General features: G+C 38.9%; 1 protein-coding gene across 4 annotated transcripts in view; it reads left to right on the top strand.

The window, feature by feature from the left end:
- DPP6 (dipeptidyl peptidase like 6) overlaps window positions 1–25,741 on the top strand; it is a 442,842-nt gene that overhangs the window by 152,106 nt on the left and 264,995 nt on the right. The window contains exon 1 of one of the 4 annotated variants that reach the window (XM_015852844.3): window positions 24,854–24,995. The exons of the other annotated variants lie outside the window; for them this stretch is intronic. Within the exon in view, the coding sequence (XP_015708330.1) occupies window positions 24,945–24,995 (51 nt within the window). The 5' untranslated portion in view covers window positions 24,854–24,944. Of the gene's footprint in view, window positions 1–24,853; window positions 24,996–25,741 lie in introns of those variants that run through there. 4 annotated transcript variants of the gene reach the window in all.

The raw sequence follows: 25,741 nt of genomic DNA, 5'->3' as shown, positions 1-25,741 counted from the left end.
CAGGAGGCTGTGTTTGTGGTATAAGACTGAGGGCCAAGTGCTTGCTGTACATACAGTAGTGTTTCCTGAACTCTATTAGGGAAACAAAATTCGTTTCAAAGTATTTCTCCTCACAATTACCAGCTTGTAATCATGATGATGGTTGGTGTAGAGAAAAGTGGCATCTCCCAATGATGAATTCAAATGCAAAAGCAGGTACCTGTACAACCAAACACTCTATTCCCAGAAGTCACAATTCCTGTAAACTCTTTATAGCAGTTTTTTCAAATCAGACAAAATGTAGCAGCTGAAGATTGGCAGTGTATAAGGTCAGTCAAAAAGTACATTACTCACCCAAGCTGGGTTTGAGTCTCCGGCAAATCTATTTAGACTGTAGTGGTGTGTGAAAAAACCCCCATCCGGTCAGGTTTGCAGTACAAACCCAAATTGAGTTTGTCACTGTTTTAAATTCACCAGACACTGGTGGAAAATTGATGGAAAAATAAAAAAAAGAAATGGCAGAATCAGTTTAGTTTCCTGTCATCTATCCCGTGCAGACAACCTTGCATGAATACGATACATCAGCAAGCTCTTGTCAGTATAATCGGGGATGGCACACTGGCATAAAGGAAAAGGTGTTCAGATATTAATAATTTCAGTCTGGACTTCAATTCTTGGGAATATAAGGTCTGATCACACCTGTGGACCTCTCTGTTGGCCTTCCTGCCCTTTGCCTTGTAGATACATTGTGCATTCTTTCAAAGTGAGAAGCTCTAATTGAGACAAATTTTATAAGTAATAAGACTATGTACAAATGAGGTAACTTAGAATAGATGCTCTTGAATAGCAACTGCTGGGTTCATTTCAGTCTTCATTCTGCTAAGCTCAGACCTACCTTTCTTCTTCTGTCCTCCTTCTATAAGCCAGTTAAAATTGCATATGTTGCATAGGATGTAGAGTTCAAAGAACTGGAATTACAGATACTTTTAGGTGAGAAATGATTAAGTTTAAGTCAGGCTTCAGCTGCTCTCTCTCAGATTTATGCTCAAGCCTTGTGTATTGGAAGTAAATAGAGAAGCAGAAAGTGTACAGTCTGTGTTTGTGCAGCTGTAACAGAAATGCTCAGTCAGGGCTTGAAGCAGTGATCGAGCACCTGGTGGGAAGGCAGGGCCTGGGGAGCTCAGCTGCTTGCAGTGCACCTGAGTGACTGGAAGGGGTGGAGCCAGGATCCCCTGCCAGACCTCATTTAAGGGTTGGCAATGGAAGCAAGGCTGTGTTGCTGGAGATTCCTGCGTACCTGAGTCCTTGTGAAGGTGAGCAGCTTCCTTCCTTTGTTTCTGTGTTCGTAGCTGTTGCATTTGAGCAAGTCTTTTGCTTGTTGGACCTTACTACTTAGCAACTATTGCTGAGCTTTTCCTTGTGTTATAGCAGTAGAGGGTTTCTTCTGAGAGGTTTAGTGGCAGTAGATGCATTAAGAATTAAAGATGTGAAGTCTCATGGACGATCAGGCTTGGAATAAGCAGTAGTAATGCCAGTGTACCACGCAAACTGGAGCAGTGCCTGGGGTCACGCCTGTCTCATGGAATGAGTGACTTACATAAGGAAGCCCGTGTGATTACAAACAGGTGTCATATCACTTTTTCTATTAAACTGATCAAATGGGTTGAAATCCCCAGCGACTCTGTTATTAAGGTTCATACTGTGGGCTGCATGGTGGAATTGACTGGAATCTCAGGGGAAGGGGAGCTCTGCATAGGAAATGAACTCTGGCCATTTTAATTTTCTCTTCTTCATTAATAATTGCCTCAGTGTATTTTATACATGTGCCACATAAAATAATTACAGGTGTTCCATCCCCCTCCCCTTTTTTATGCTGTTACCTACAACCATTTAGCATGAAAAATGAAGCTTGGTTATTTACTCCTTGAACTGATAGTTATTTTTGTGTGTTTAAGGATTTATTGCTGGTCTGATTAATATACTGTGGAGGAAAAGCAGTCTTGAAAGCATGGCAATATGTGAGCTTTCCAAGCAAGAGCACTGAAATAAAAATGTTGTTTCCTGCAGTGTTACTGAAAGGAGGCTATAGCAAGGTGGGGGTTGGCCCCTTCTCCCAAATACTAGTGATAGGTTGAGAGATAATGGCTTTACATTGCACTAGGCAAGGTTCATGTTGGATATTAGGAAAAACGTCTACTCAAAAGGAGTGGTGAGGCATTGGAACAGGTTGCCCAAGGAGGTGGTGGAGTCAGCATCCTTGGAGATCTTCAAGAAGAGGGTGCATGTGGTACTGGGGAATGTTGTTACTGGGTGTGCTGGGGCTGGGTTGATGGTTGGGCTGGATGATCCTAGAGGTCTTGTCCAGCCTTATTGATTCTGTGACTGGGGAGCATGAATGGAATTAATCCATTTTTGTGGTTCACATTTATTGCAGACTCCTCCTTTGAACTGTTTTCAGGTTGATTTTGCATAGATGAGTCATGTTTTGTTGTTTTTCATGTTTTTTACAGTGAAATTTGAATTTCTATTCAGGGATGGTTTCTTTATTCTAAGTGTAATGTTGGTGCAGTACTGTGAAAGCGACCATGTTGAGAGTTTGGAATGAGTTCTTCACGTTTGAAATAGCAGCATTCATCTTTTTGTGTCCAATGACATCCCTGATCTCGGTTCCCTTGTAATTAAGATATTCAAACTCAGCTACAAATAGAATATTGTATTTTTTTAGCACTGCAGCAGACTGACTGCAATCCTTCTGCAGGTGTGCTGCAGTAAGCCATGAAATGCAGGTGCCACAGCAGCATATGGGAGGGCCGGGCCCAAATTCCTCCAGCTGCCTGGCATTCAGGCTAAACTGCTGCTGGTTTGATCAAAAGAACAGGTTGGCAATAATACATGACTGTATTGACAAGCAGCCCTTCACAACAGCCACAGGAACTGAATAGAGAGGCAGGTTCACAGTAGGCATTTCTGTGGTTACAGATATACATGCACCCAGCAAACTGCTAGCAATGTCTGGGAAAACCATGCAAAATGATGATTTTCTGATACTTCTTAGTATGGGGAACAAGTTGCATATAGTTCAGCTCTTGGAGGTTGGGCTGTTTCAAAAAGCAGTTTAGAAAGGCATGAAGAAAGGAGAGGAAACTGAGTTGAGGTACAGAATAACTTGTGTTTAAACACTAAATTAAATTTAAACACTCAACCACTTGGTTTAGTGGGAGCTATTGGTAATAGGTGAACGGTTGGACTGGATTATCGTTTAGGTCTTTTCCAACCTTGGTGATTCTATGATTCTATGTATCAGGTAAGTGCTCTAAAAGACCTTAAGAAAAGGTACTATACTCATGTTTGCTAAGCCTGGATGCAAGGCAGTCTTGTGTTGAGACAATGGAGGTTTGCTGCTTTTTTTCCCCAGTCTTTGGCTGGATGAGTTAACTGTCCTTTGTAGGAGGACATGTGAAGAGTGTTAGAGAATGATCAGCACTCTCAGTTTGTGGCTGATGAAACGTGTGTAGGTCACAGGCAATATTTCATCCAGCATTTATCATAGTCTCAACAGGGACAGAAGTCATTCTTTATTTCTCCCTATGTATTTAAGGAAGGTACAAGGATAAAGCTGAAGAATGTTATAGTGTATTTGTGCTCCTAGTTGATTTATATACTATTAATAATTGTCAGGAACAAATATGAAACGCAAAATATTGGTAAAAAAATCTTATAGGAGATATTTCTGGAAGAGGTGTATCATTGTTACCTGGTACATTTAGCATACTGTGAAGCAGTCTGTTAGTAACAGAAGCTTTTTCAGATCAGAAATGTTTTACTCTATCTGTAAATTAAACCTAAAATCGTCTCTGGCATTCTTTTCTTTCAAGCTGCAGGCTACAATATTGACTAACCTTGGAGAAAATGAGGGGTTTTTTATGACATTTTAAAGAAATAAAACTGATGCTGATTGTGGAATGCTCCCTTTTAACAGTTACATTTATAAGAATAAAGATGCATAACACAGCTTAGATCTTTGCATGATGCAAATTTGGATTCAGTTGAAACACATTTCATTTCAGAAATTGTGTTATGTTCTGAAAAGTTAAATATGAGCTTGAAAATGTGGCAATAAATTAAGTCCTTTCATTCTTTCCCTGGTAAACTTTAACAAATAAAATTGAATATCTTCGAAGGACAAATGATTGAGAGCGCTGAAAACAGCCTCTGTGGATTTGGGTCATGCACTCAATCATTTCTTCTGAACTTAAGCATAGCTGTGGGAAACAACCTTAGTTCTTTATACATTAAAGCCTGGGTCTTAACACTGTGCTTTTGTTGCAATTTGGTACTGAGATATAAATTGCTAAACAGGAATCTCCATAAAGCCCCATTATAAAAGGGCCTTCTGTTATTATCACTGATTGATTTGCTGATTTACTGCATGTTCACCATTGATCAGGTGAAATTCTCAGCTTGCTAAGAGTATTAAATGTTGCTTTTTATGTAAATAAGCACACAAACACTGATGCTGTGTCTATCCCAAGTCTAGTGTGAGCTTGGCATAACCTGCAATTGTAATATCTCTGTAATTTTAAATCTCATTAAGGAAGTTACTCATTTCTGAGAGTGGGCTTTCATGCGATTGAAATCCACAGTATTTAAGCTAATTGTGTTAAACCTGTGCTTTGGTTATGCTGAATACTATCCATGATTTACTATCTCTATTTCAGTACTTAAAAGGAAGATGCTTGGTTGTCTTCAGTGTGCACGGATGAGTTTTTAGATTCCTATTTCCAAAAATAAACAAAACTATAAAGCAAATGGAGGGGAAAAAAAAACAACCCAAAACATTTATATTTTGGTGCCTTGGGACTTTTTTTTTTACTAAAACTATTGAGTCTGTGAGATATTTACAGACCAAATCTGCTTTACATATTAGGGAATATGTAGGCTGAAGTGTCCAAAAGAGGCTCTGAGGTACTGAGGTTGCAATCTCCATTGGTGGAACAAGTCATAGAAAATATTATTTCATGGCTTCTTCAAAGAGGAGTGTTTCCTCCTTAATTGCATTTTCTTCTTTCAAGGGCAGGCGCAGATTAAAGAAGGATTTTCTAAGGTTTCTCGGTGCTATTGATCAAAATAAATGCAGGCGTTGGCATTTTTTCCCCATCTGCAACTAGTCAGAAAAATATACCCATCAAAATGGAGACTCTTCGGTCACAGTGATGTGTTTATTTCTATTCAAGTCTTGTCATCGTATCTCATTCTTTCTGTTAGAAACTAAGTGGTGAAAGCTAAAGGAAAGGGAGGGGAGGAAAAGAGTTTTCTTTGTTCAGACTTGCATTAGAATAAAAAACTTGCAAGCTTATTTTGGTTTAGGCAAGGTGAATGGTTTATGCCTCTAAAATATGAATGGTGATTTACAAAAGAGATTTTGATTTGTTTGATTACTGGGGTTGTGGCACTCATTGTAGAGGACGCCTCTAGACCATTTTTTGGTAACACTTAAAGGTGTTGAAATTGTTGCAGCACTGATATAAGCCAGTGCATCTGCTTTATGATTAGGCTGTGAGCCCAATAAAAAGAACCTGTATCTAAACACAGATTATGGCAGGTACTTAATTTAGAGAGCCATGTTTCACGTTTTGAAGCTCTGTGATGAGGGAATATGTTTCATAAAAGTCCTGGTGTAGAATCTCATAGAATATTCATAGTTAGAAGGGACCTATAAGGACTGTGGAGTCATTATTCCAAGTAAGAATTCCTACTGGAAGAGAAACAAACACCAGGTAAAACAGTGTCAAGCCACATCGGTTTCCACTTCAGATAAGATGGCTTTGAAACTCATCCAACAGATATTTATATGGGTAAAACTGTGATAGAAGTACTGTGCAATAGGCTCATCTTCATGCGTTGCACACCTTTCAGCTCAGTTAGCCTGCCTCTGTCTGATGAAATAATTACATTGAGAGCATGATGATGCACCGTTTTAATCCTGCCATTGCTGATAGCTTATTATTTTGTCTACTTCAACTTAAAAAGGTGCAAAGAATGTGAAATTAAAATGCACAAACCTCCACTTGCACCAGCAGAAGGTCTGACTTACCAGATATCCTGTGGTAGCATGACTGGAATATCTGAATAGGAAGAACAAGTGTGTCCTGTAGGCAAAAAAAATGAATGCTCGGCTTCATCCTGTGCAGATGGCCTTTTTTAAGCATGGAGTGCTTTTTCTTTGTGTGTAGCAGAGGAATCAGGGCTATCCCCGAGCAGCTGCTGAGAGCAGGATGTGTCTTCCCCTGCTCCATATCTGGTCTTATGCTTGGTGTTCTGAATACTGGACTTCTCAGCATTTGTTCTGCTTTCCCTTGGTCACTCTGCCATACTGCAGCATGACATACAGAGCTCTGCAAAACTCTTCTTCCACTGTGTCCGCAAATGTCAAGCTTTGGAAATTGTCTTGTCTACCAGAATGGATTTAGTCCATTTGAATTGTAACCATAGAATCACAGGGTTTGTCCTTTGGTTATCTGCAGATGTTTATAGAGCAGAGCAGACTTGGCTGACGGAACAGATAATGCATGGGCATGCTAATTTAATAAAGTAGTCAGAGTTATTGCCCACTTATCTAAATTCTCAAAATGCAGCCCCTTAATCCCTTCAACCAACAGTCTGTTGTATTATTCCTCATCAGCAAGGAAACTGGCTTTCTGGATGGAGGTAGGAACATTCAAGATGCAATCCACTATGTAAATTAATCTTCAATAACAAAAGATAAGAATTATGATTGAAATGTGTCACATTAACATGTGGATTGTTCTGAAAGTAATGCCTTTTATTTATTTCCATTTTTGTATCTCTTCTATCTTTTCCTAGTTTCTCTTTGCTTCTCCAGCACTGCTGTGCTTACTATGGGCTTAGTCTTCCTTTGTACCTGCTGCACTCCTCTGCTGTTCTTGTGCCTTTTATCTCCTTTGTTTCATCTGTACCCAGAAACCAATGTTCCCTCACTCCATTTTTTCCAAATCACAGATTCCCATGTTCCATGGTGGCTTCCCCAGGGAGCATCACAGTCATTCTGGTGTTCAAGTCATCAGCGCTTGTATACACTGAAAAATAAAGGGTTAGTAAACTAATGCAGCGTGAATCTAAAGGATGCCAGATTATAGGTTATGCAATGAATTTAATTAAAATGGCAGCAGAGAGCTGGGGAAGCAGAGGTTCAATTTCTTATCCCAACTGGCAGTTATTTTACTTCCCTAGCTATCATTAAAGAGAGGAAAAGGCTAAGCCCTAGAGACATCCCTGACTGTCAGTGCAAATATCCTCATGAAAGTTCAGTAAAATCTTCAGTGCATGGATAGGACTTATACCTTCTAAGCAGTGCTCTTGACAGTCTTTAATCCTGTTGACTTTAGGCATTCTCCAGATGTTCTTTTTACACTCCTGTAGAAATGTCTGAAAAGTAGGACAGGAGATTTTCCATTAAAAATGGTGTGTAAGCATCAAATCCATTTCACAGAGCACAGATGCAAATGGTCCTGGAAGTATACAGAGGATTTATTTGAAGATAAGAGGAAATGCTCTAGATCCAATTATATTTATATACATATATGAGAAATAACCTTGAAGTCAACTTCAATGGATGGGGCGAAAGATGTACGCTCTTTTTATACAAAGCTGTTATAAACAAGCCCCTCCCTCCCTCCTCCTGATAACCAGGTACATATTTGCTGGATTTGCTGTGAGAGTTTTAGCCCTGTGTGCATCCTTGTGTACCCACCTGTGTCTGAGCATTTTCCCCTGCCTGTGACTCAGAAGCCACACTTAGGTAATTATAGAGAAGCTATGGCTCTGTGAACCGCTTCCCAATCACATAAGACTTAAAGAGATGTGGAGAGCTTCTTCATCAGTTGAAGAGATGTTTCCAGCTCTGATATTCAAGTTCATTAGTTAGCTCTGTTCTAGTGAATCTGACACAACAGCCCCCTCCTGTTCCTGTTTAGAAGTGTATTATTATTAAAAGAAACTCTGCTCCCCACCTCAGGAAAGGTGGAGCAGCACAAATGTCGTTGCCATGATATAAGGAACAGCATCCCATTAGTGAAGTGGTAACTCTCTGTTGGAAAGGAGGAAACACACTGTCCTTTGCAGTAATTTCAGCATCGTTATATAGAGTGTGCCAGGCATTTTCCAGATGTGAAGGATTTAGTTTTCACTTTCAAAAGCTACCCACATGCTTCTAACAAAACATCCCAGCTCATAGTGTGGCGGGTTGGAGAATGTTTCCTGCTGGTTGAAGACCACAGAATCAGAACCTCTTTGCTGTGTCACAGCCTCAGGTCCTTAACTTGGTCTGCTCACAGTTAATCTTGAAAGCCCAAAAGAAACTAACATTGGTGTTCATCAGGGCTAAGATTGAAAAGAAGTAGCTGTTATTTCAGTTACCCACTCTTAAGGATCTGCCAACTCAATTGAACTGTAGGGGAAAATAATCTCCTACCAAGCCTCTTATTTGTACTGTCTATTTTGATTCACTTCCTTTTCAGATGTTAGACACTTAGCTTAATTCTTTTGGCGTGTGAATTGAATTTTCTTCAAAGAAAAAGTACTGAAGTTACTAATTACATTAGGAGTATTTTACATATCTGAGAGGTTTGGTAAAAATCAGTATCATTTAACAATTACTCTTTCTCATATATAGCCAATGTATTTCACATATAGCCCAGAACTAGACAGCTACTTTTCTCAATTACATTAAGCATATAATTAAACTGAATGGAAATAATAGTTTTATAAAATACTTTGGTTAAATTTCTGGCCCTTCAGTATGTATAAAAAAAAATATTTTAGCAAGTGGAAGCTATTTGACTGCTTTTGAGTGATGTGTTTCTTCTTGAGCTCCATGGTCTTGTTTCGTGGTATGTACAAAAGCACTACTCTGAAGGTCATGGCTGCACTTTCATATATTGTTTTGTCAGCAATTTCTTCTGTGTTATTTTTCAAACTTAGAGCTCTGAAACAAACCAAGGCAATGTATGCTGTTTGACCTACTCGAGATGGAATATATTTTTGAGACATGATTGCTGATTTAGGAGATGCCGGCATCTTATATATTCCTGTCCTGGTTTCTGCTGAGATAATTTTCTGCACACTGGCTGCTACAGCACTGTGTTTGTAGAGCAGCAATAAGGCAGAACTCACTGAAGTTAGTCTGGACCCTATTAGTTACCAGAGGTTTGAGTTTGCTGTCTCTTCCATGCAGGTTGTGCTTCTCAGTCTGGAAGTCTTACACTTACACCAAGAAATAAGGTGCTGCTCAGGAGAAGAAAATAATATACAGGCAGCAGGCACTGACATTAGGCCTGTAAACATAAATCAACCTCTTTGCTGGGAAATGTACATTTTCTTCCATTTTTTGTTTAAGTGTTTACTTTTCCTAACGCTATTACTAGAAAGAAATAGGTATCTTTCTATTCATGACTCTACTTGATCTTGAAACCTTTGATAAAGCCAAAAAAGCAAGGCACAGATAAGAACAAGTGGTTTCTGAAATAAGGTCAGGTTCTGAGGCTCAATGGGAGTTAGTGAAGGTCCGTTTTTCAGAAGTAATAAACTCTGTTAAAGCAGTGGAGTACCCAATTAAAAAACACTACTTTCCAAAAAGCATAGTAACTGACTATGCTGTTTCTTCCAGGAATATATGATGACTGAATCTGCAATTGTAAAGGATGCTCAGAGAGGCTGTTGGTGCCCTGTCCTTGGTGGTGTTCAAGGCCAGGTTGGATGGGGCCTTGGGCAGCTTGGTCTAGTATTAGATATGCAGGTTGGCAGCCCTGCCTGCTATAGGGGATTTGGAGCTTGCTGATCCTTGAGGTCCCTTCCAACCCAAGCCATTCTGTGATGTGCTGGAAGACACTCAAAGTTTGTGACTCATGTATCTGCAAATGATGCAGTGGCATGTCTTGGGCGCATCTCCAGGCAAAGCAGAGAGATGGCAGAAATGTCATTTCAACCAGATAAAATGTGTGTCATCAACAAATGTTTCAAGAAAACAGCATCTGACTAGAGAGTTACCAAGAGTCTGGTTAAAATAACAGAACAGAATAATAAACTCATTGTTCTGTGAGATCTGTAGATACTTTTCCTTACAGTCCTTCAATAGGCCAGTCATGTCAGTCAGGGCAGATTATCTTTGACTGCTGGGATTACCAAATTGCCTAATTCTGACACAGACAGTATTTATAGATACCCAGATATTTAAGAAAGCTTATTTTCCTCAATTTTGTGACAAAAAAATAGCAAGGAATTTTGTTGTTTGCTCTTCTGTGAGGATTAGGAAAGAGGACTAGTTTTGAAAGAAGAGGATGTTTGACAGCTATACCTCTCTGAAAGCTCCCTATCAGCAAACTGTAATCTGACAGATTCTGAGATTATTTACTGTAAAACACATAGCATTGCTTGGCAGATGAGTTACTTGCTTCAGGTGATATTTTGGAAATCACTTACAAAGCACTTTATATAATAATTCTTCTGTAACTCATATAAGTAAAACAATACAGATGATGCACAAAATGCGAGCACTACAATGTGTAATACAAACCCCAAACCAATGCACCAGACAATAACACAACAGCACACCTTGCTGTTGCCTCAGTCAGTGAATTCTGCCATTGACTTCTGGAATCAGCTTCACAGTGAAGGCAGACAACAAATTTGAGAGAAGTAGTTTGGATTTTATCTCACCTTGGCAAAGAACATTTGTCCACAGCTCCAAGAGCACTGGAAAATAATAAAGCAAATAAATAGCAAACAAGTCTTTTTATTTTTTTTAACTATTTTATACTTGCACTAGGAATGTCATAAGATATTTAAATGGTCTCAGTGAATAGAAAAAGACATCGGGAAAACAAGCTCTTTATAAAAGACATCACAGATCCTTCTGGTACCTTGTGGTTTGTTGCATTGCACCATTGCCTGTGCTTTGGCAACTGAAAAAAGCCTGAAGGATGGGGTCTGAGCTGTAAGACCCCTAATGTAAGCCAGCCAGCTGAGCTCCTGTGGGTAGTGAAAGGAGTCAATGAAAAGAGTGAAGTCAAGATAGTTCAGATCATACTGAGATGCTTAATCAGTTGAACTGTGCCCAAAACTCAATTAGCTGCACTGACTGCATCTGCATGGTCTGCAGTGGGACCTCAGAGATGTGGCTCATGTGACCCCACTAAAGCATCAGTCTGCCAGCCCAATCCCACCCTACATTCTGTGTAATATTAGGTTTTTTTTGTTTGTTTGTTTTAATTTCTAGCACTTCATTGGACTTGGCATTCAGAGTTCTTTCTAGTGTTGGAGGTTGTTGTAGTGGAAGCAGTGAGTTTTGACAGAAAATAGGGTATTTGGTTAAAAAAAAGGAAAAACTGGAAGATGTTTGGGTATTGTTTGGTAATTATACTTTCTGTTTTCAAGTAAAAATCAAAAAGAAAACAGTTAATGAGTGACTGTCCCAGTTGAGGGTTTATTTAAGGTTCATAGCTGAGAATCTATTGATGACATCAGAAGAGATCCTGTTCTTCCCTCTGCTGCTCTGTTGTTCCACAGCCATCTATGTATATACCCATGTTTCAGCTTAGTTTTGTCACAGTGGGTAGTTCGGCTTGCCTTGCATCTGTTTTTCTAGCTATACAAATATGGAGATGATGGAATTACCAACTACAGTGCAGCGTGGCCCTACGAAGTGGTAACTGGTTTTCTGCTGTGCCCTGCACCATCTGCTCCCTCTCTTGCATGTTCAGCTCAACCTGGGGAGAATTGAATGAGTAGCAAGATGCTTTTCAAGCCATGGTTAATAAATTAAAAAATAAATAGGGAAGAATGAATCTGCCTTTCTGACATCCTTTCTACTTTTAATTTAACATCATTGAACCACATTCCCCTCTCATTTTTACTGACACCTTCAGCAATCTGCTAAAAGACTACATCTAGTGGCAATTAAGGAAAGTTGTGAGGGAATACAGTGGGCTCTGGACTTAACAAGCAATTGTCAAGAATGACATAAGAGTGAAAGACATGCTCAGAATCCATAGTTTGTTTCCCTTTTTAAGAAGGGGTTCAAATAACTCTTGAAATTTGAGCTGCAGAAGGCATTTCCTCTATCTTTAGGAGGTCAATTCATTCTTTACCCCATTGTTTTCCTCTATTTCTCTGCATTGATTTTTATTTACTTATGTATGTATTTTTGAATGGTAGTACTTAATGGCAAGGAAATATTGGTGGTAGGTGGAAGGTTGAACTAGATGATTTTGGTGATCTTTTCCAACCTTGGTGATATTTCTATAGATGTTTATGATAGCTAGTTCATGGGCTCTGCCTCCAGAATGGGCTATTACCAAAATTGTCAGGGTTGGTAATTATCCCTTCCGTAAGTAATTACATTATTTTTGGGGGGGACAAGTGAGTAGCTTGTCTACTAAATAATAGAATCTTTGTCTCTTAAAGAATGTAATGAGCAAGGAAGTTGTCATGGAGTATCTGACAAATGCAGCGGCTAATGAACAAACCTCTCCTGTACTTTGCATGTGGAAGGTAATGTTGGTTCTTCACCCTGCTGCTCTACTGTATGAGTTAAAGTTGATAACATGACCTCCCCTGTGGTCAAGCCATCCACTTGAGCTTGTTGAAGAATGCTTTCTTATATGAAAAGCATTCATTAACTCAGGTGAAGTTTTCAGGTCTGGCTTTTGCTGTTCAGGTCTCCAGTGTAGGTCTGTATGGTCTTTGATTTCTTTTATGTATGTTCCTAAGTACTCAGACTAAAAGTCGGAGTGGTGCTTGAGCTGTGCCAGTCTAGAAACGCATCCTATTGCTCCAAATGCAGATTCTTGATAAGAGAAGGAAAAAAGTCAACTATAAATTTAACTATAAGGTATGAAATGCGCCGCTTATTTTTATTAATCACTGCACAGTGCTATTTTTTCATATGTATCCGAAAAAAAATCGGAATTCAGTTTTACTCCCAACTTCTGTAAACCCACTGTGGAGTTATGAAGGAAAGGTGAAACTGAACCAAACCCTTGTCTTGGAATGTTTTGCTATTATCCACTCAGGGAAAAAGCTAACAGAACAGGTGGTACATAACACCATATAGTACCTTTATTATGTTGTAGCAGCAGAACAGATTTGATCTTTCCCTCCAGGGCAACTCTACCATCTCACCACAGCTGAACGGGTTGGATCACAGCAGGATGTGGTGCATTGTGATTGCCACTGCTGTGATTCTAGAGATATTCTGGAGAGTCCGTCTGCACGTCTGAGATTTCTTGATGTTTCCTGTTCTTCAACAAATTGGACTAATTGGCTTCTATTTACATAAGAACAAAGGAAGTTCAGGAACTCTGTTTCATTGTTTTACATATTGACAACAAGCTGCTGAATGTAAACTGCTTTATAGTACAGGGGATTTCAGAGTATATATATTATATATATACTTCTATATATGTAGAAGTGGGTTCTGATCAACCTTTATGTGGTTTTTTTGTTTGTTTGTTTGTTGTTTTTTTTTACTTTGTTTGGCTTTTTATAAAATTATTTTCTACATAGGAGAAAAGAAAAAACAAGATTATCTTTATACAGTGCAGCAAAGATAGCTGCGGACGGCATTACTGTGCCTACATGGAAACGTCAGTAGAGCTCTCACTGGACTTCATTCCTGCGATGTTATTAATTAGTAATGCCTGGTTTTTTTTCCCCTTTGCTTCATCTATTATTATTATTGAGAGCATATTTAGAGACGGAAATACCAAAACTTGATTCTTTAGACAGCATTCATAGATATTAAGGACAGGACAGTCTCAAACTTTACTTGAAATTGGCTCTTGTTGTGAAAGACTGCACAAAACTATATGTTACTTTAATAGAGCCACGTTTCATAATGCAACACAATTTAACAGATTTAAATTGTACAACAAAGAACATCCAATTTTCAAAGAACAGTACAAAAACAAACTACCTTTGGAAGAATGTGTGCAGAGCAATGAGAATAGAACAGATGGGGAAGCATTTACATAGGAAATGGCAGGCAATTTCATTTTTTCTATTGGCATGCTAATTAATGATCTTTCCAAAGAAGGAATTCTGTACAAATCTCCTAAAGGAAGATTAATAGGAAGGTCAGAACTATGTGGAAACTTGAATGCACAAATATTGCAAAATCTTCTGTCAGATTAATAACTTTTTTCAAAGAGAAACTTGAAGCACTTAGTAAATATTATTTGAAATGCAGATACAAGATAGAAGGGTGATGCTCTGGAATTTCAAGTTGCTAAACCTAAATTCCTGAATTGCTCTGGATCCTGCAGCAGAGGTTTGTCTAAAGCTATTGCTTGAGGTGGGTGTTGAAAAGCAGGAGGGAACTCGGCTTTGTCATTTTCTCCTCTTTCCCAAGTTAATGGATGTTTGTGAAGGTTTACACAGTTTAGGTGAGAGGCAGTGATTCAAATACTTTGGTTTAAGTGATGTAAACATTTGAAATAACAGTTTTTCTATAGATTAGAATAACTGTAACAGTTGTAATACTTGATGTAACTAAAACCCATGTAATGCCACTGGATCTGCTGCAGTCAGGGCCATGGTGTGAGTAACAAGTTTGCTCAGGACTGTTATTCTGGGAAGAGTTTGATTTGTAATGACTGTAGGAAATCTTTGTGCTCACTGAGCACCCAAACTGCTGACTGTTAAAGTGAACAAGGAACTGTTTGTTCAGAGAAGGTATTTGATCCTTGCTTTGGATCTGTTCCACTTGTGAGTAGTTTAGAGTTCATGGGCTCTGTCTATCCTACGGAACTTCTTTGTCTGCTGTCCAAAGCCAGGGGTGCTGCTTTGCCTTTCCTTCTTTTCTTCTTACATTCCCAACCTTTTGTAGCCACCTTTGTTGTGTTTGTGGGATGTGAGGCACAGTCCTTTCTTCCTTGATCAGAGCACAAATATGAATGAAGTCGCATCTTAATATTTGTATTTGCTGGTTTATCATTTATGGACTCTCAGGTATGTAGCAGGGAGGTGAGAGAGATGGGTTCCCTTCTCTACTGCAATTAGTTTGTTAAACATCTGGCTCAAATTGAATAGCTTGAATAGAGAAGACATGAAGATAAATCCCTGTTACCAGTGCAGCCAGGGAGGGAACAGGTAGTAGCTTTCCATCATCCTAAGATGAAGAAATTAAATTTATCTGCTTAGCTATCTGTGCCACTGTAAGCCCAGTGTCTAGATCCCTACACAACATCTAGATCACAAAATCATAGAATGATTAATGTTGGAGAAGTTCACTAAGATAATCATGTCCAGCCATCAACCCATCACAGCCATGCTTGCTAACCATGTCCCCTGGTGCCACATCTACCCTTCCTATGGAGATCCAGCCACGACAGTCAGTATAGATGAGAAGCAATGCTGTAAACTCCTATTTTAGGGTAAATTAAGTTATTTTGCAGATTCTCTTGTTATTTGCTGTTCTAACTAAGGCTCTTCTGCATAAGAAATTTTTGTGACGACTTAGCAGTATTTAGTGGGAAGCCAAGGACATGAATTCATGTCCAGAAATTACCTTTGCAGCAGCAGGGTGAAGTTCCACTCTGCAGGTAAACCTTAGGGAAACAAAAAAGGCACAGAGATGGTAGTAAAAGCCTAACAAAAATATTATTGCTGGAAGTAGCAGTTGATAATACAGTAAAGTCTACTAATCAGTATTCATACCTTGTCAGATGGAAAAATCCTCATCTCAACATCTAATAAAAAAGGAAATTCAGGTGGAAAGAAATTACTATGATGATTTTGCTGTGTATTTTCAGTAATACATGAGTTTCATTAAGAAAGTGTAACTTAGAGGCCTTGACAAGCAAACAGGATTAAGAAAAGTAAACATGCACTGAAGAAAAGAACAACAGAGCTAGAAATACAAGGCAAGTGTTGAAAAACACTTTTAACACTGAAGCTGTAGAAGAGGTTGTTGTATAATGTATTTGTGTGAAAAGTTGCAAATTCTATGGACTAGTTTATTGTTATTATTTCTAATACAGAGGTAAGGGTGGCTGTTAGCTTGGCCAAGGATGCATCTAATTTAATAGAAAATGAGACACTAGCAATAAAATAAATCATGCTATTTAATTACAGTCACGGCCTCTAGGAATTGCTTCATTATTATTTGGTATTGTAAGAGATTTTATTATATCTACTGGAACAATTGTGTTGTACTCTGTTAAAACCATCAAGCATTGGAACTGGAAAATATCTGTTAGATTACTGTGTATCCATTGATGCACAATATCTTGTCCAGTTCTGTCCATGTCTCTTCTGTACTAAAGATTCCACATCTGGATGCAAAAGTGTAATTGAATATCTCACTTTTGCAAGGAGATATTCCTTTCACTCAAAGATTTAATAAGTCTCCTGGTTTAGATATGTCCCTCTCTGATCATTACAAGAGGCAGCACCGTTAATATCAGCTTATCAGGCTTTGCTGTCCTGTTACACTGTTCCTTCTTTTATTTTTACCAAAACTGTTATATTATCAGTGATTCTGAAGAAATATGGAGATTTTCTGGCCTGATATTCCTCCTGACCGTCCTTATTTTCAAGAGACTGTATATTTTATTTTTCAGCTTAGTGTATCAGCAAGCCTTTTATTTCCTCCTCGCTAGAAGGGGAAACACATTTACTTTTGATGGCTATCAGCAGGCTTCAGCAACAGCAGCTGATGAATGCAGCCATCCCTTGGAAGTCTTCCATACTCTTTGTTTCCAAATCTAGAGCTTGCCTTGCACCCTGCCACTGCCCTGGGCTGAGCTGAAGAGATTGCTGTACCTCACTATAGGCTTCATAAAGCTACTTTGCTATAAGGGAAATGGTGACAATGCAGCCACCTGCAAATCTCTGGTGTTGAGCCCTTCTAGGGTTGGTGTCATTGTATTTACCTGGCACTGTCTGATGTTACCTCCAGGTGTCAGAGGCTTGTGTGGGTCAGATTTTTCTGCGGATATTCTGCATACTGTTTAATTTGCTTAACGTGTCTTCAAGTACTTGAAGGTTTTGATGGAGGCAGCAGGAAGAAGGCAAAGGAGAAATGATGGAAGTTAAGAGATAGGATTTGCCATTTCCTACTCTAAACAGGGGGGAAGATTGTGTTCTATTCTGGGAGCTACTCTCACCCAGATAACAACATTTCTTTCTGTCTGTCCTCACTTTGTCAGGGCTGGGTATCTTTCCTCTTGGCACCTCTCTTTGCCTTTCAGCAGCCTCCCCCTCCTGTAGCCTCTGCTTGTTCATATCCTCACCAGGCTGCTTTATCACTGTTTCCTTGAGATTCTCTGTTTCTTTCTTCTCTTGCCTTCAATCTTAGAGATGCACTCTAAGAGGATCTTTCTTATTCTGTATCTTTCAGCTCCAGGCTTGCTTTTCTATCCCTCCTCATAAATTTATCCTCTCCTTGTCTGAATTATCTGTACCCCTTGATGTGAGTTATTTTTGCCAAATATGGCTCTATGTATGCATGTATTGTATGTATGCACTCACTCTGACATGTGTCTTGACACTTTTTCAGTGCTAGAAGCACTGATTTATGGCCTTGCTGTGGAGACTCTGAACCTACTGAATGAGGCTATCTTGATCTAGGCCTTTATTTCTTGGTGCTTTAATTCTTCAAGTGAGCTTTATTTTGGCGTTTACCTCCCACTACTTTAATTACTGGAGTGAAAAATGCTGTCAAAATATTCAGTTCAGTGAAAATCAGACACTTGGCTGTCCAGCTAACACAACAAAATTCTCCAAGTGACATTTGTGAGATAAAAGTCCATTGGATGCTGCCCCCTGTTCAGAATGGCCTGCACAGATGTAAATGCCCAAGATGGGGTTCAGACCAACTGGCTTCTATCGTGAAGCAGAAAAGCAATTATGACAAATGCTTGTTCCAGAAGAGTGGCTGCACAGATGTGAGAAGTGAACTGAAAAAGAGGCATGATGTCGTGCTCTGTCTCAGCAATGAGATACTCTTTCACAAGGTGTGCACTGAGAGCTTCTTGCGCCTAATTCCCAGCTTTCCTTGACTCTGTATTGTCAAATGTGAGAGTGGCATTGGCCTCAGGTTCCTTCATAGTGGTCTGCATCCAATGGGGAGGATGATTACACTTGTGGTGTCACTGGCAGTGATTCAGCTTTGTGTCCTTTCCACTTGACACAGTGCCTTATTGCTACAAACTCATCCAGAGGAATTTCATGCAGCAAATACCAGCGCTGATGAATATGTCCCTGCTGAGAAACTCATTGGCACAGTCACCGCTTTGACATTCTGTCACTGTGACTTAAGGGAACAGGAACAGACTTGCTTCTCTATCATTTCATAGATTTTAAAAGGCCGCACAGGAGCAAGGAATCCTGCAGTAACTCAAATGGAAAGACAACAAATCTGTTTGCACTGTAAGCCTGCAGGCCTTATTCAGTTCACAACAATTAAGAGGGAAAAAATATCAGCTTTACTATTTTATTTTATTTTTTTTAAAGAAAAATCATTTGATTGTATGACCTGTACTGTTTTTCATAGCTTGGTATTGTAAGGATGTATAAGCAAAGAACAGTATTACAGAGATGCATTTAAATAGGAACTGGAAGTTTAATTTGAGAAAATGATATGAACTATGAAGTTGTCTGTGTGATATCATATATAGCAGACCTTTATGTTCAATCCAGCTGCCTTTATGTGGGGGCAAAGTCTGACCTTCTGGCTGTGTTACTACCTTTCATGTAGATGATGTTCCAGTGACAGCTGGTAGTTTGGGATGCCTTTATTCATACATTCAATATGGAAAGAAGTCTGATGTTCAGTTAACTCAGTGAAGATTGGTTCCTTGTATGACTGCTTGTGCTGGACCTTTGGACTTTGGTATGATCAGGTTTACTGACTGTTTCAAGACATGTAGCCTTATTGCATGTTCCTGGAGGTTTTTTATGGAGGGGTTACATATAGCACTGAGGGATACGGTTAGTGGGCATGATATGAGGATGGGTGGGTGGTTGGACATAATGACCTTTCTGTTCTTATTCCAACCTTATTGATTCTATGATTCTATGTATTTTAATAGATTTTAATGTAGTCTTTTTAATACTTCTTTTTTCTGCATCCCTTTAAGCACCAACAATACCACCGGGAATCATCAGGAAGCCTGCAGGCATCTAGAATACGGGTTGTAATGCTGCTAAACACTGCATTTACTGGTACATATAATGCATTACTTAAGCTCATAAAGAGACATCTGCCAAATCTGCAGATAACAACACTGAAAAAAATGTTCCCTCTTTCATTGTGTGTCTGACGGAGCAGTGGGAGCCCAGCTTTTCACTACTGGAATCTGCCATGCTCCTTCTTTTTCTGCAAGATGAATATTCAAATTGTGAAAATCTCCTTTTATATATGTGTGTGTGTATTTAAATATACTTTTCCAATGGTAGGTAAGAAGGGGAAAGTTGTCCTTTTCCTATAATAAAACTGACTCTCATCAGGCTTTGTGACCAATGCCCATCTAAATTGTTGCAAAAATTATCATAGGAATTACCTGATCCAAATGCCATAGACTAATACTCCATCTGGTCCAGAGCTGTTTCCAGGAGTGATTTACACCAGATGTTCTGAGGGAGTAGTAAGCTATTAAACATTTAGATAGTGCCATGAATACCCTCACCAACTACTAACTTGGTTGCTGGGCAGTTGTTAGGAGGTGTAGTGACAGAGAGAGCCTGCCATCATCTCTGCTCTTCTAGTAACTAGAGAAAAGAAATTCACTTCCCCAGGGAGTATCAGTATCTGTTACATCCAGCCCTAGACACATTCATTGCTCCTCCTGAGCTCACATGTGCATGTGCATCCAGATGCATGCATAAACCCTGTTGTCTTTAGTGCAAAAAAAACCAAGAAGTGCAGTGGGTTTTGTCAGAGGTGAAATACTGCTCAGGAGACTTGTGGAGATAGAATTAGCTTTAATCAATCTAATAGAGATGGAAACCTAATCTAGTCATCCCAGGCTCTGTTCATAACCGAAGGAACAATACCAGCACTTGTTGGTCATGACTCTTGACTGGTACAGATCATGAATCTTCTGGCAAGATTTAAATGCCTAGTGTGAGGTGCAGTAACTCTGCTGACTTGCTCTCCATTAACTGCAAAAAGAAATCCAGGAAGAGTATCTTATTTTAAGACCTCTACAAGGCAGACACCTGCATTTTGCAAAAAGAGTTCAATTTCTGGTGATTAAGCTAATATTTTTCACTATGAATAGTGAGTTTAAAGAATTAAGATCTGAAATAGTTAAGGCACTTGGGAGTGTATTTTTGTCTGCCCCTCTTCTTAGTCTCCCTTATCACCTGGGCAATAATTACACTGAACAGAGCAAAGATGATTATAGGAGTGGGATAAGAAGCTTCTTACTTCAAACTGGCAGCTAAAAGTTATCCATCTTCATAATGACTAAAATATGTTATGTAGATGGCCATGGTATGAGCTGATTGCATCACTAATGGCTGGTCACACATTATGCCCTCTGGATTAACATTAACTAATCACCTTGGTGGAGATTTCAGATAAAAACTCATTGAACAGAGACAGGGACTGTTTTCCTAGTAGGGTTTGTCCTTTAAATGAGGTGGGAGCACCCTGAGGGAATGTTTGCACAACATCTGGTTGTACCTGTCATTTTCTGCCTTCAGGTCTAGTGTCTTTTCAAGTCACTAGATCTGTTTTTGTCCTAATTGCTTTATATTTCTGCGTTTTTTCCAATTCATTTTTTGGTTATTTCAAGCACCTCTCATTTTCATTAGGGTAGAAAATAGCTTGTTGTGTATTTTCTTTAAACCTGCTATGCTGATTTTATAAACCTTTGTCTCCTGCTGTCACAGAGTAATTTACTTTATCTGGTTAAGCTACTCTGATGAAAGTAATACCAAGACAAAAGCCCATTACCATTCCTAACGCTCTATATCTTCGCAGGACGTATACAGAGAAGCAGAGAACTGCAAGGCACAGTGTTACATCACAAATCAATGTCAGAGAACAACAGAAAGTGGAAAGAAAACAAAAAGCAGCACACTATAAACACTACATAGAAATGTACAACAAATGAACTCTAAGATCTGAGAATTCATATTACACCGTGGATGGAAAGTTAATTGATAGAGTGTGAAATCAGGTATTGGTTTAATGCCTTTCCTCTGAAGGATGTAGCAACACTTTTTATTTGTCTGAAGAGTAATGCACAATGCATGGATATGGTCAAAGTATTTGTTTGAGTTAATATAAATGCAAATACCAGCAAACATCAAACATACCTTATTTCCTCTTGCGGATGATCTTCAGTATGTTCTTATTGCTGTAGTGTGGCTCCTTCTGAGTGCTCTTTTTGCTTGCAAAGCACTGATTCTCACCCAGTAATATTTGGTGTTTCCAAGAAGTGGGTTCAGCAGTTGCTTGTTGCTCACAGTGAGGGGCTGGTGGTTAACACTAGTGGAGGGAACTGCTTATGTTCCATAATCTTACCAATGCCATTGTTTGCACAGCCATGCCATGAGCCAGATCAGTATGCTGGTAAGTGAACTCACCTACCTCTAAAATAACTTGATAAAAAAGATGGATTTTCTACTCTGTGTCACAGCATGACTGTGTTGACTTAACCAAGGAGGTAACACATTGCAGCATGCTTCACATTTGAAGAAGTGACATCAATAGCAGTGTCTGTTTTTGTCTGTTAGTATTGTTCAACTGAAGTGACTGTGGGTGCATGTTCAGCCAGTTTTGTGGCTCACACAAGCACCATCCCAGTTGTAGGAGCAGGTATAAGAAGAGAAGGAGATTTAAAACAAAAGCCCAATATGGCTTTTTGATACTAACATTCTCTGTCTTTCTCCCTTTCTTAATCTGGCTGTTTCTTACATAGTGATGGTCATGTAGGAAAAATTCTATAGTTTAGTGAAGACAGGAATTTGACTCTTGTTCTAATGAGGTTTATTTTGAGATCAGAGTTTATGGACATGAGGGAGTGATGTGGTAAACAATAGCTGGGCTCTGCTCTGACCTCCTCCAGTTCACTCACCCTGGTGGCGATACCTTGAAAATGTCAATGCTTTTACACCTAGGGAAAAGATGTCAGAGTAATGAGTATAGTGAATGAACTACTCTATTTATGAATTAGGATTAGGTTAAAAATGTGCCAAAATCCACATTGTAATCTGCTGAAATGTGGAAAGACCATAAAAACCACTTGAGATAAGACCATAGATTGGTGTAGAAGCATTTTGAAGTAAATATATGTAATTCAGAAGTAATTTTTTTTCCTGGCTTCTAACCAAAACAGTGAAGAAAGCCACAAGATGTTTACATTGACCTTGGCCTAGACATGCAGTGTTATTTACATTCCCTGAGCAAGCCAAGCAAAAGGGATGTCCTGAGCAATTGCACTCATAACAGTACGTAATGCCAGAAGTTTCTCTCAGTCTTTTGAGAGTAAACATAGGGCAGATTCTTCTTGTTCTTGGAGAAAACAGTTTAACAATTTCAGGTATGATTGCATTTTTCTTTTGTTGTTTTTTTTTTTTCTTCAATGTTGCTGGGGTCTAGTATGACACTTTAGTGTTAAGTGGTGCATAAACAAGATAGGGAAGAAGCTAAAAGCACTGAGATACTGACCCAGCTCTTCCTCAGTATCCATGCGTAAACATTGAGCTGTCAGTCCTGTTCTCTTTAGAGACAGCTACATGCAGAAGTCATACAACTATAACCTTAACTGCACCTGCAGTTAGTGCATTTGTTCCTATGCCGTCACTTGCCCGTATTTAGCTTAACAGCAGGCATTTGATGCCTCAGTAGTTATGACCACATGACATCAAGAAGAATTTCTAGGTATTCTTTAAACGTAGCTAACTATGAACAAACTGAACAGTAAGCTGACAATATTTCAAACTAGGGAGTTTGGAATATTCATAACTATTTTTGCAATGGCAGGCAGATTAACTGTGTTGTCAAAATACCTAAAAGGTAGGTCTGAAAACTTGAAGTTTGGAGTAGCATTAGATAATTCAGAAGCTGATTCATAAGGGGAGAAATGTGATTCTTACAGGAAGCATAAGGAGATACAGTTTGTTATTTTCCATAAAACTGAGACATGACTCACTTTTATTCTTCATTAAACAGATCAGATTCTGTTAACAAGAATGCTCCTGATGTAACAACATTAGGACTTTGACATCAGTGTGAAAGCAAAATGGTCACAGATATCTAGGAGAAATTTTCAGAGATAACAAACAGTACTGAGCTGCTCTTATGTCTACCAATCTTGGTATGTGCATTTGAAGTGAAGCTGTATGTTTGGGGAAGCATCTCATGGCTGCTAGGAAGCATTGGTCAGATTCTGAGTTTACTGGTAAATGCATGTCTCCTAATGATTCTGCTGTACAGTATAAGTATTGAGATGCTGCTCAAGTAGAAGCCTGCTGCTTCAGACCTGCAGCACTTAGGTGTAGATTTTTTTTCTTGATGAGAAAGAGGCCAAGTTTGATAGAGGCTGCACCAGTACTGGCCAGCAGTATCAAATGTGCCCTTATATGCAGTGTAATTCGATCAAGAGTACACCACTCAGTATTTTCAGAAAGGAAGATAAAATTTCTGCAGTGCTGCAACATGAAGATAAAGATCTAAACACCAAGTATTTAGGGAAGCACAGTGTGACATGGAAAGTGATAGAATGCACATGAGGATATACTGGTAAGCCTTTCTTTGTGTGCATCAATGTGTACCAAGTATTTGAAGCAAAACCATTTTAGAATGTTGTATGTCTTCCTTCTGCACACCCAAGTTGGTGCGCTACCTGACTTTTGATTCGAGGTGACACTCATGAAGAGGGTCCCTTTGCGGAGCCACATCTGCAGAGATGTCTCAATGCAATGAGTCAATGCAGAGGTCAACTTTGAAGTTACAACAGCCAAGACATGTTACTTTCTCAAGGACTTGATATGTATATTTCTATTTTTATATCGTAATAGTGAGACACGTTTCGCAGTTTGTTTACTTTTTCTTTTCCTGAAATTAGGAAATTATAGTAGGGAACACAAAACTAGTGGTATGAATAATAATACAAAGCGGCTCCTTTCTTTCAGCAGCCTTGTAAGTGTGAGCTGTGATCAAATTTTTCCGTGGTTGGGATCTGTCATTCTCTCACATCTTCCTTTTCCTTAGAAGAATTAGTTCAAACCTTTGTACCATCCATTGATTTCCAAAATAAAAATCTAGCATCTTTGAGTCTGCTAACTTGCATAATTTTATTTTCTAAGGGAGAAAGGGTTAAAAACCATTTGTGTAGAATGGCTGATGTGCACATTCACATAACTATATGAGCATTATATTGTTAGGAAACTACAAAAATAAATTAGAAAGCACCACATGTTTCTCAGCACCATTACATCGGAGCATATTGCTGACAGCTTAGTAATAACCTGTGATTGCAGACAGTTTTGTAATATCATATAATTTCCATATATTTTAAATAGCTTTCTTCTTTTTTTTCTTAAATATAAGATTAAAACAATCCTTTTTGTAAAGACTCATCATGACAGTGCTTTAAAGTGCCACGGCTGTCAGCTTACGAGTCTTCTTAAAGTTGGATGGCTGACATAATAGCATCTCTTTTTTCACTGACCTAAATCAAGTATTGGATGGATCAAGCCTTCTCCCTCTATGATCTCAAAGGAGGGATTTTAGTTTTTTTTTAATGTCATGTTCGGCTATTGGTTACTTTATGCTGAGCTGTGAACTGTGTGGTTATTGGAAGCAGCATTAAAAGCCAGGGAGTGCCTCTGTTTTCAAGACTATCCATCACTCTACTGATTTTAGGCACCCGACTGGTTATAGAAATACTTACAACTACATAGGATACATATTTGATCTACAGACAGCAGAGATGAACAAATCCAAATTGTCCAGAGTGAAGAGATTTAAAAAATTATGGAGGGTGAGTGAAAAATATGTATTAGTCTATTAAACAGATTGCTATGGGGAAACATAAATTACAAGCAGATAATACCGGTGTTTGTGGGCAAGCTGTCCTGCTGCATGCATGTTATCTGGTCAGACTTGTCAGTACAGCTTTGATTGTATTTTTATGGCTTTGCAGATGAGTTTCATCTTTGCATATTTATTTCTAGAGATGTTAAGCATTCAGGTTAATGTGACTTCTGAGAAAAGTTCCAGAGAATTTGAAACAACAACACTCATATATTAAAAAGCCTCGGGGAAGCTCAGATCTCCTCAGTAGCATTAAAAAATGCCATTTAGAGATGGGTGAAAAAAGGTAAAAGAAAATGGTAGGGGAAAAAAAGCCCTTGTCCCCTGAAGTTGTAATTTAACTGAGATAAATTGTGAAGCTGAGCTGTATAGAATGTGCTTAAAGTCTGTGTTCAGTTGAAGTCTGGTATTATGGTCAAATGAATAAAAATAGTATTAGAAAGGTGTATTTACTTTTTGAACAGCTGCATGTCTTGCAGGTTAGAAATAAGACCTCAGAGAAATGAAACAATCATTCTTTACCAAACATATAGTTAATGTTGCGCAACAAGTGAAGCGGACATCCCTCTGGTGTCTCACAAGCAGTTCTTTGAAGGCTTTCTTGACAAGTTTGGAGTCAGTTCTTCTCGCTGATAATTAAGCAGCAAATACCTTTCATTTCAGCGGGCTTCAACAAATTTCCTTGGATGCTTT

Source organism: Coturnix japonica, chromosome 2, assembly GCF_054131305.1.
Source record: "Coturnix japonica strain WE chromosome 2, WE-NBRP24, whole genome shotgun sequence".
Taxonomy (NCBI): domain Eukaryota; kingdom Metazoa; phylum Chordata; class Aves; order Galliformes; family Phasianidae; genus Coturnix; species Coturnix japonica.
This window is presented reverse-complemented; position numbering and strand designations above follow the sequence as displayed.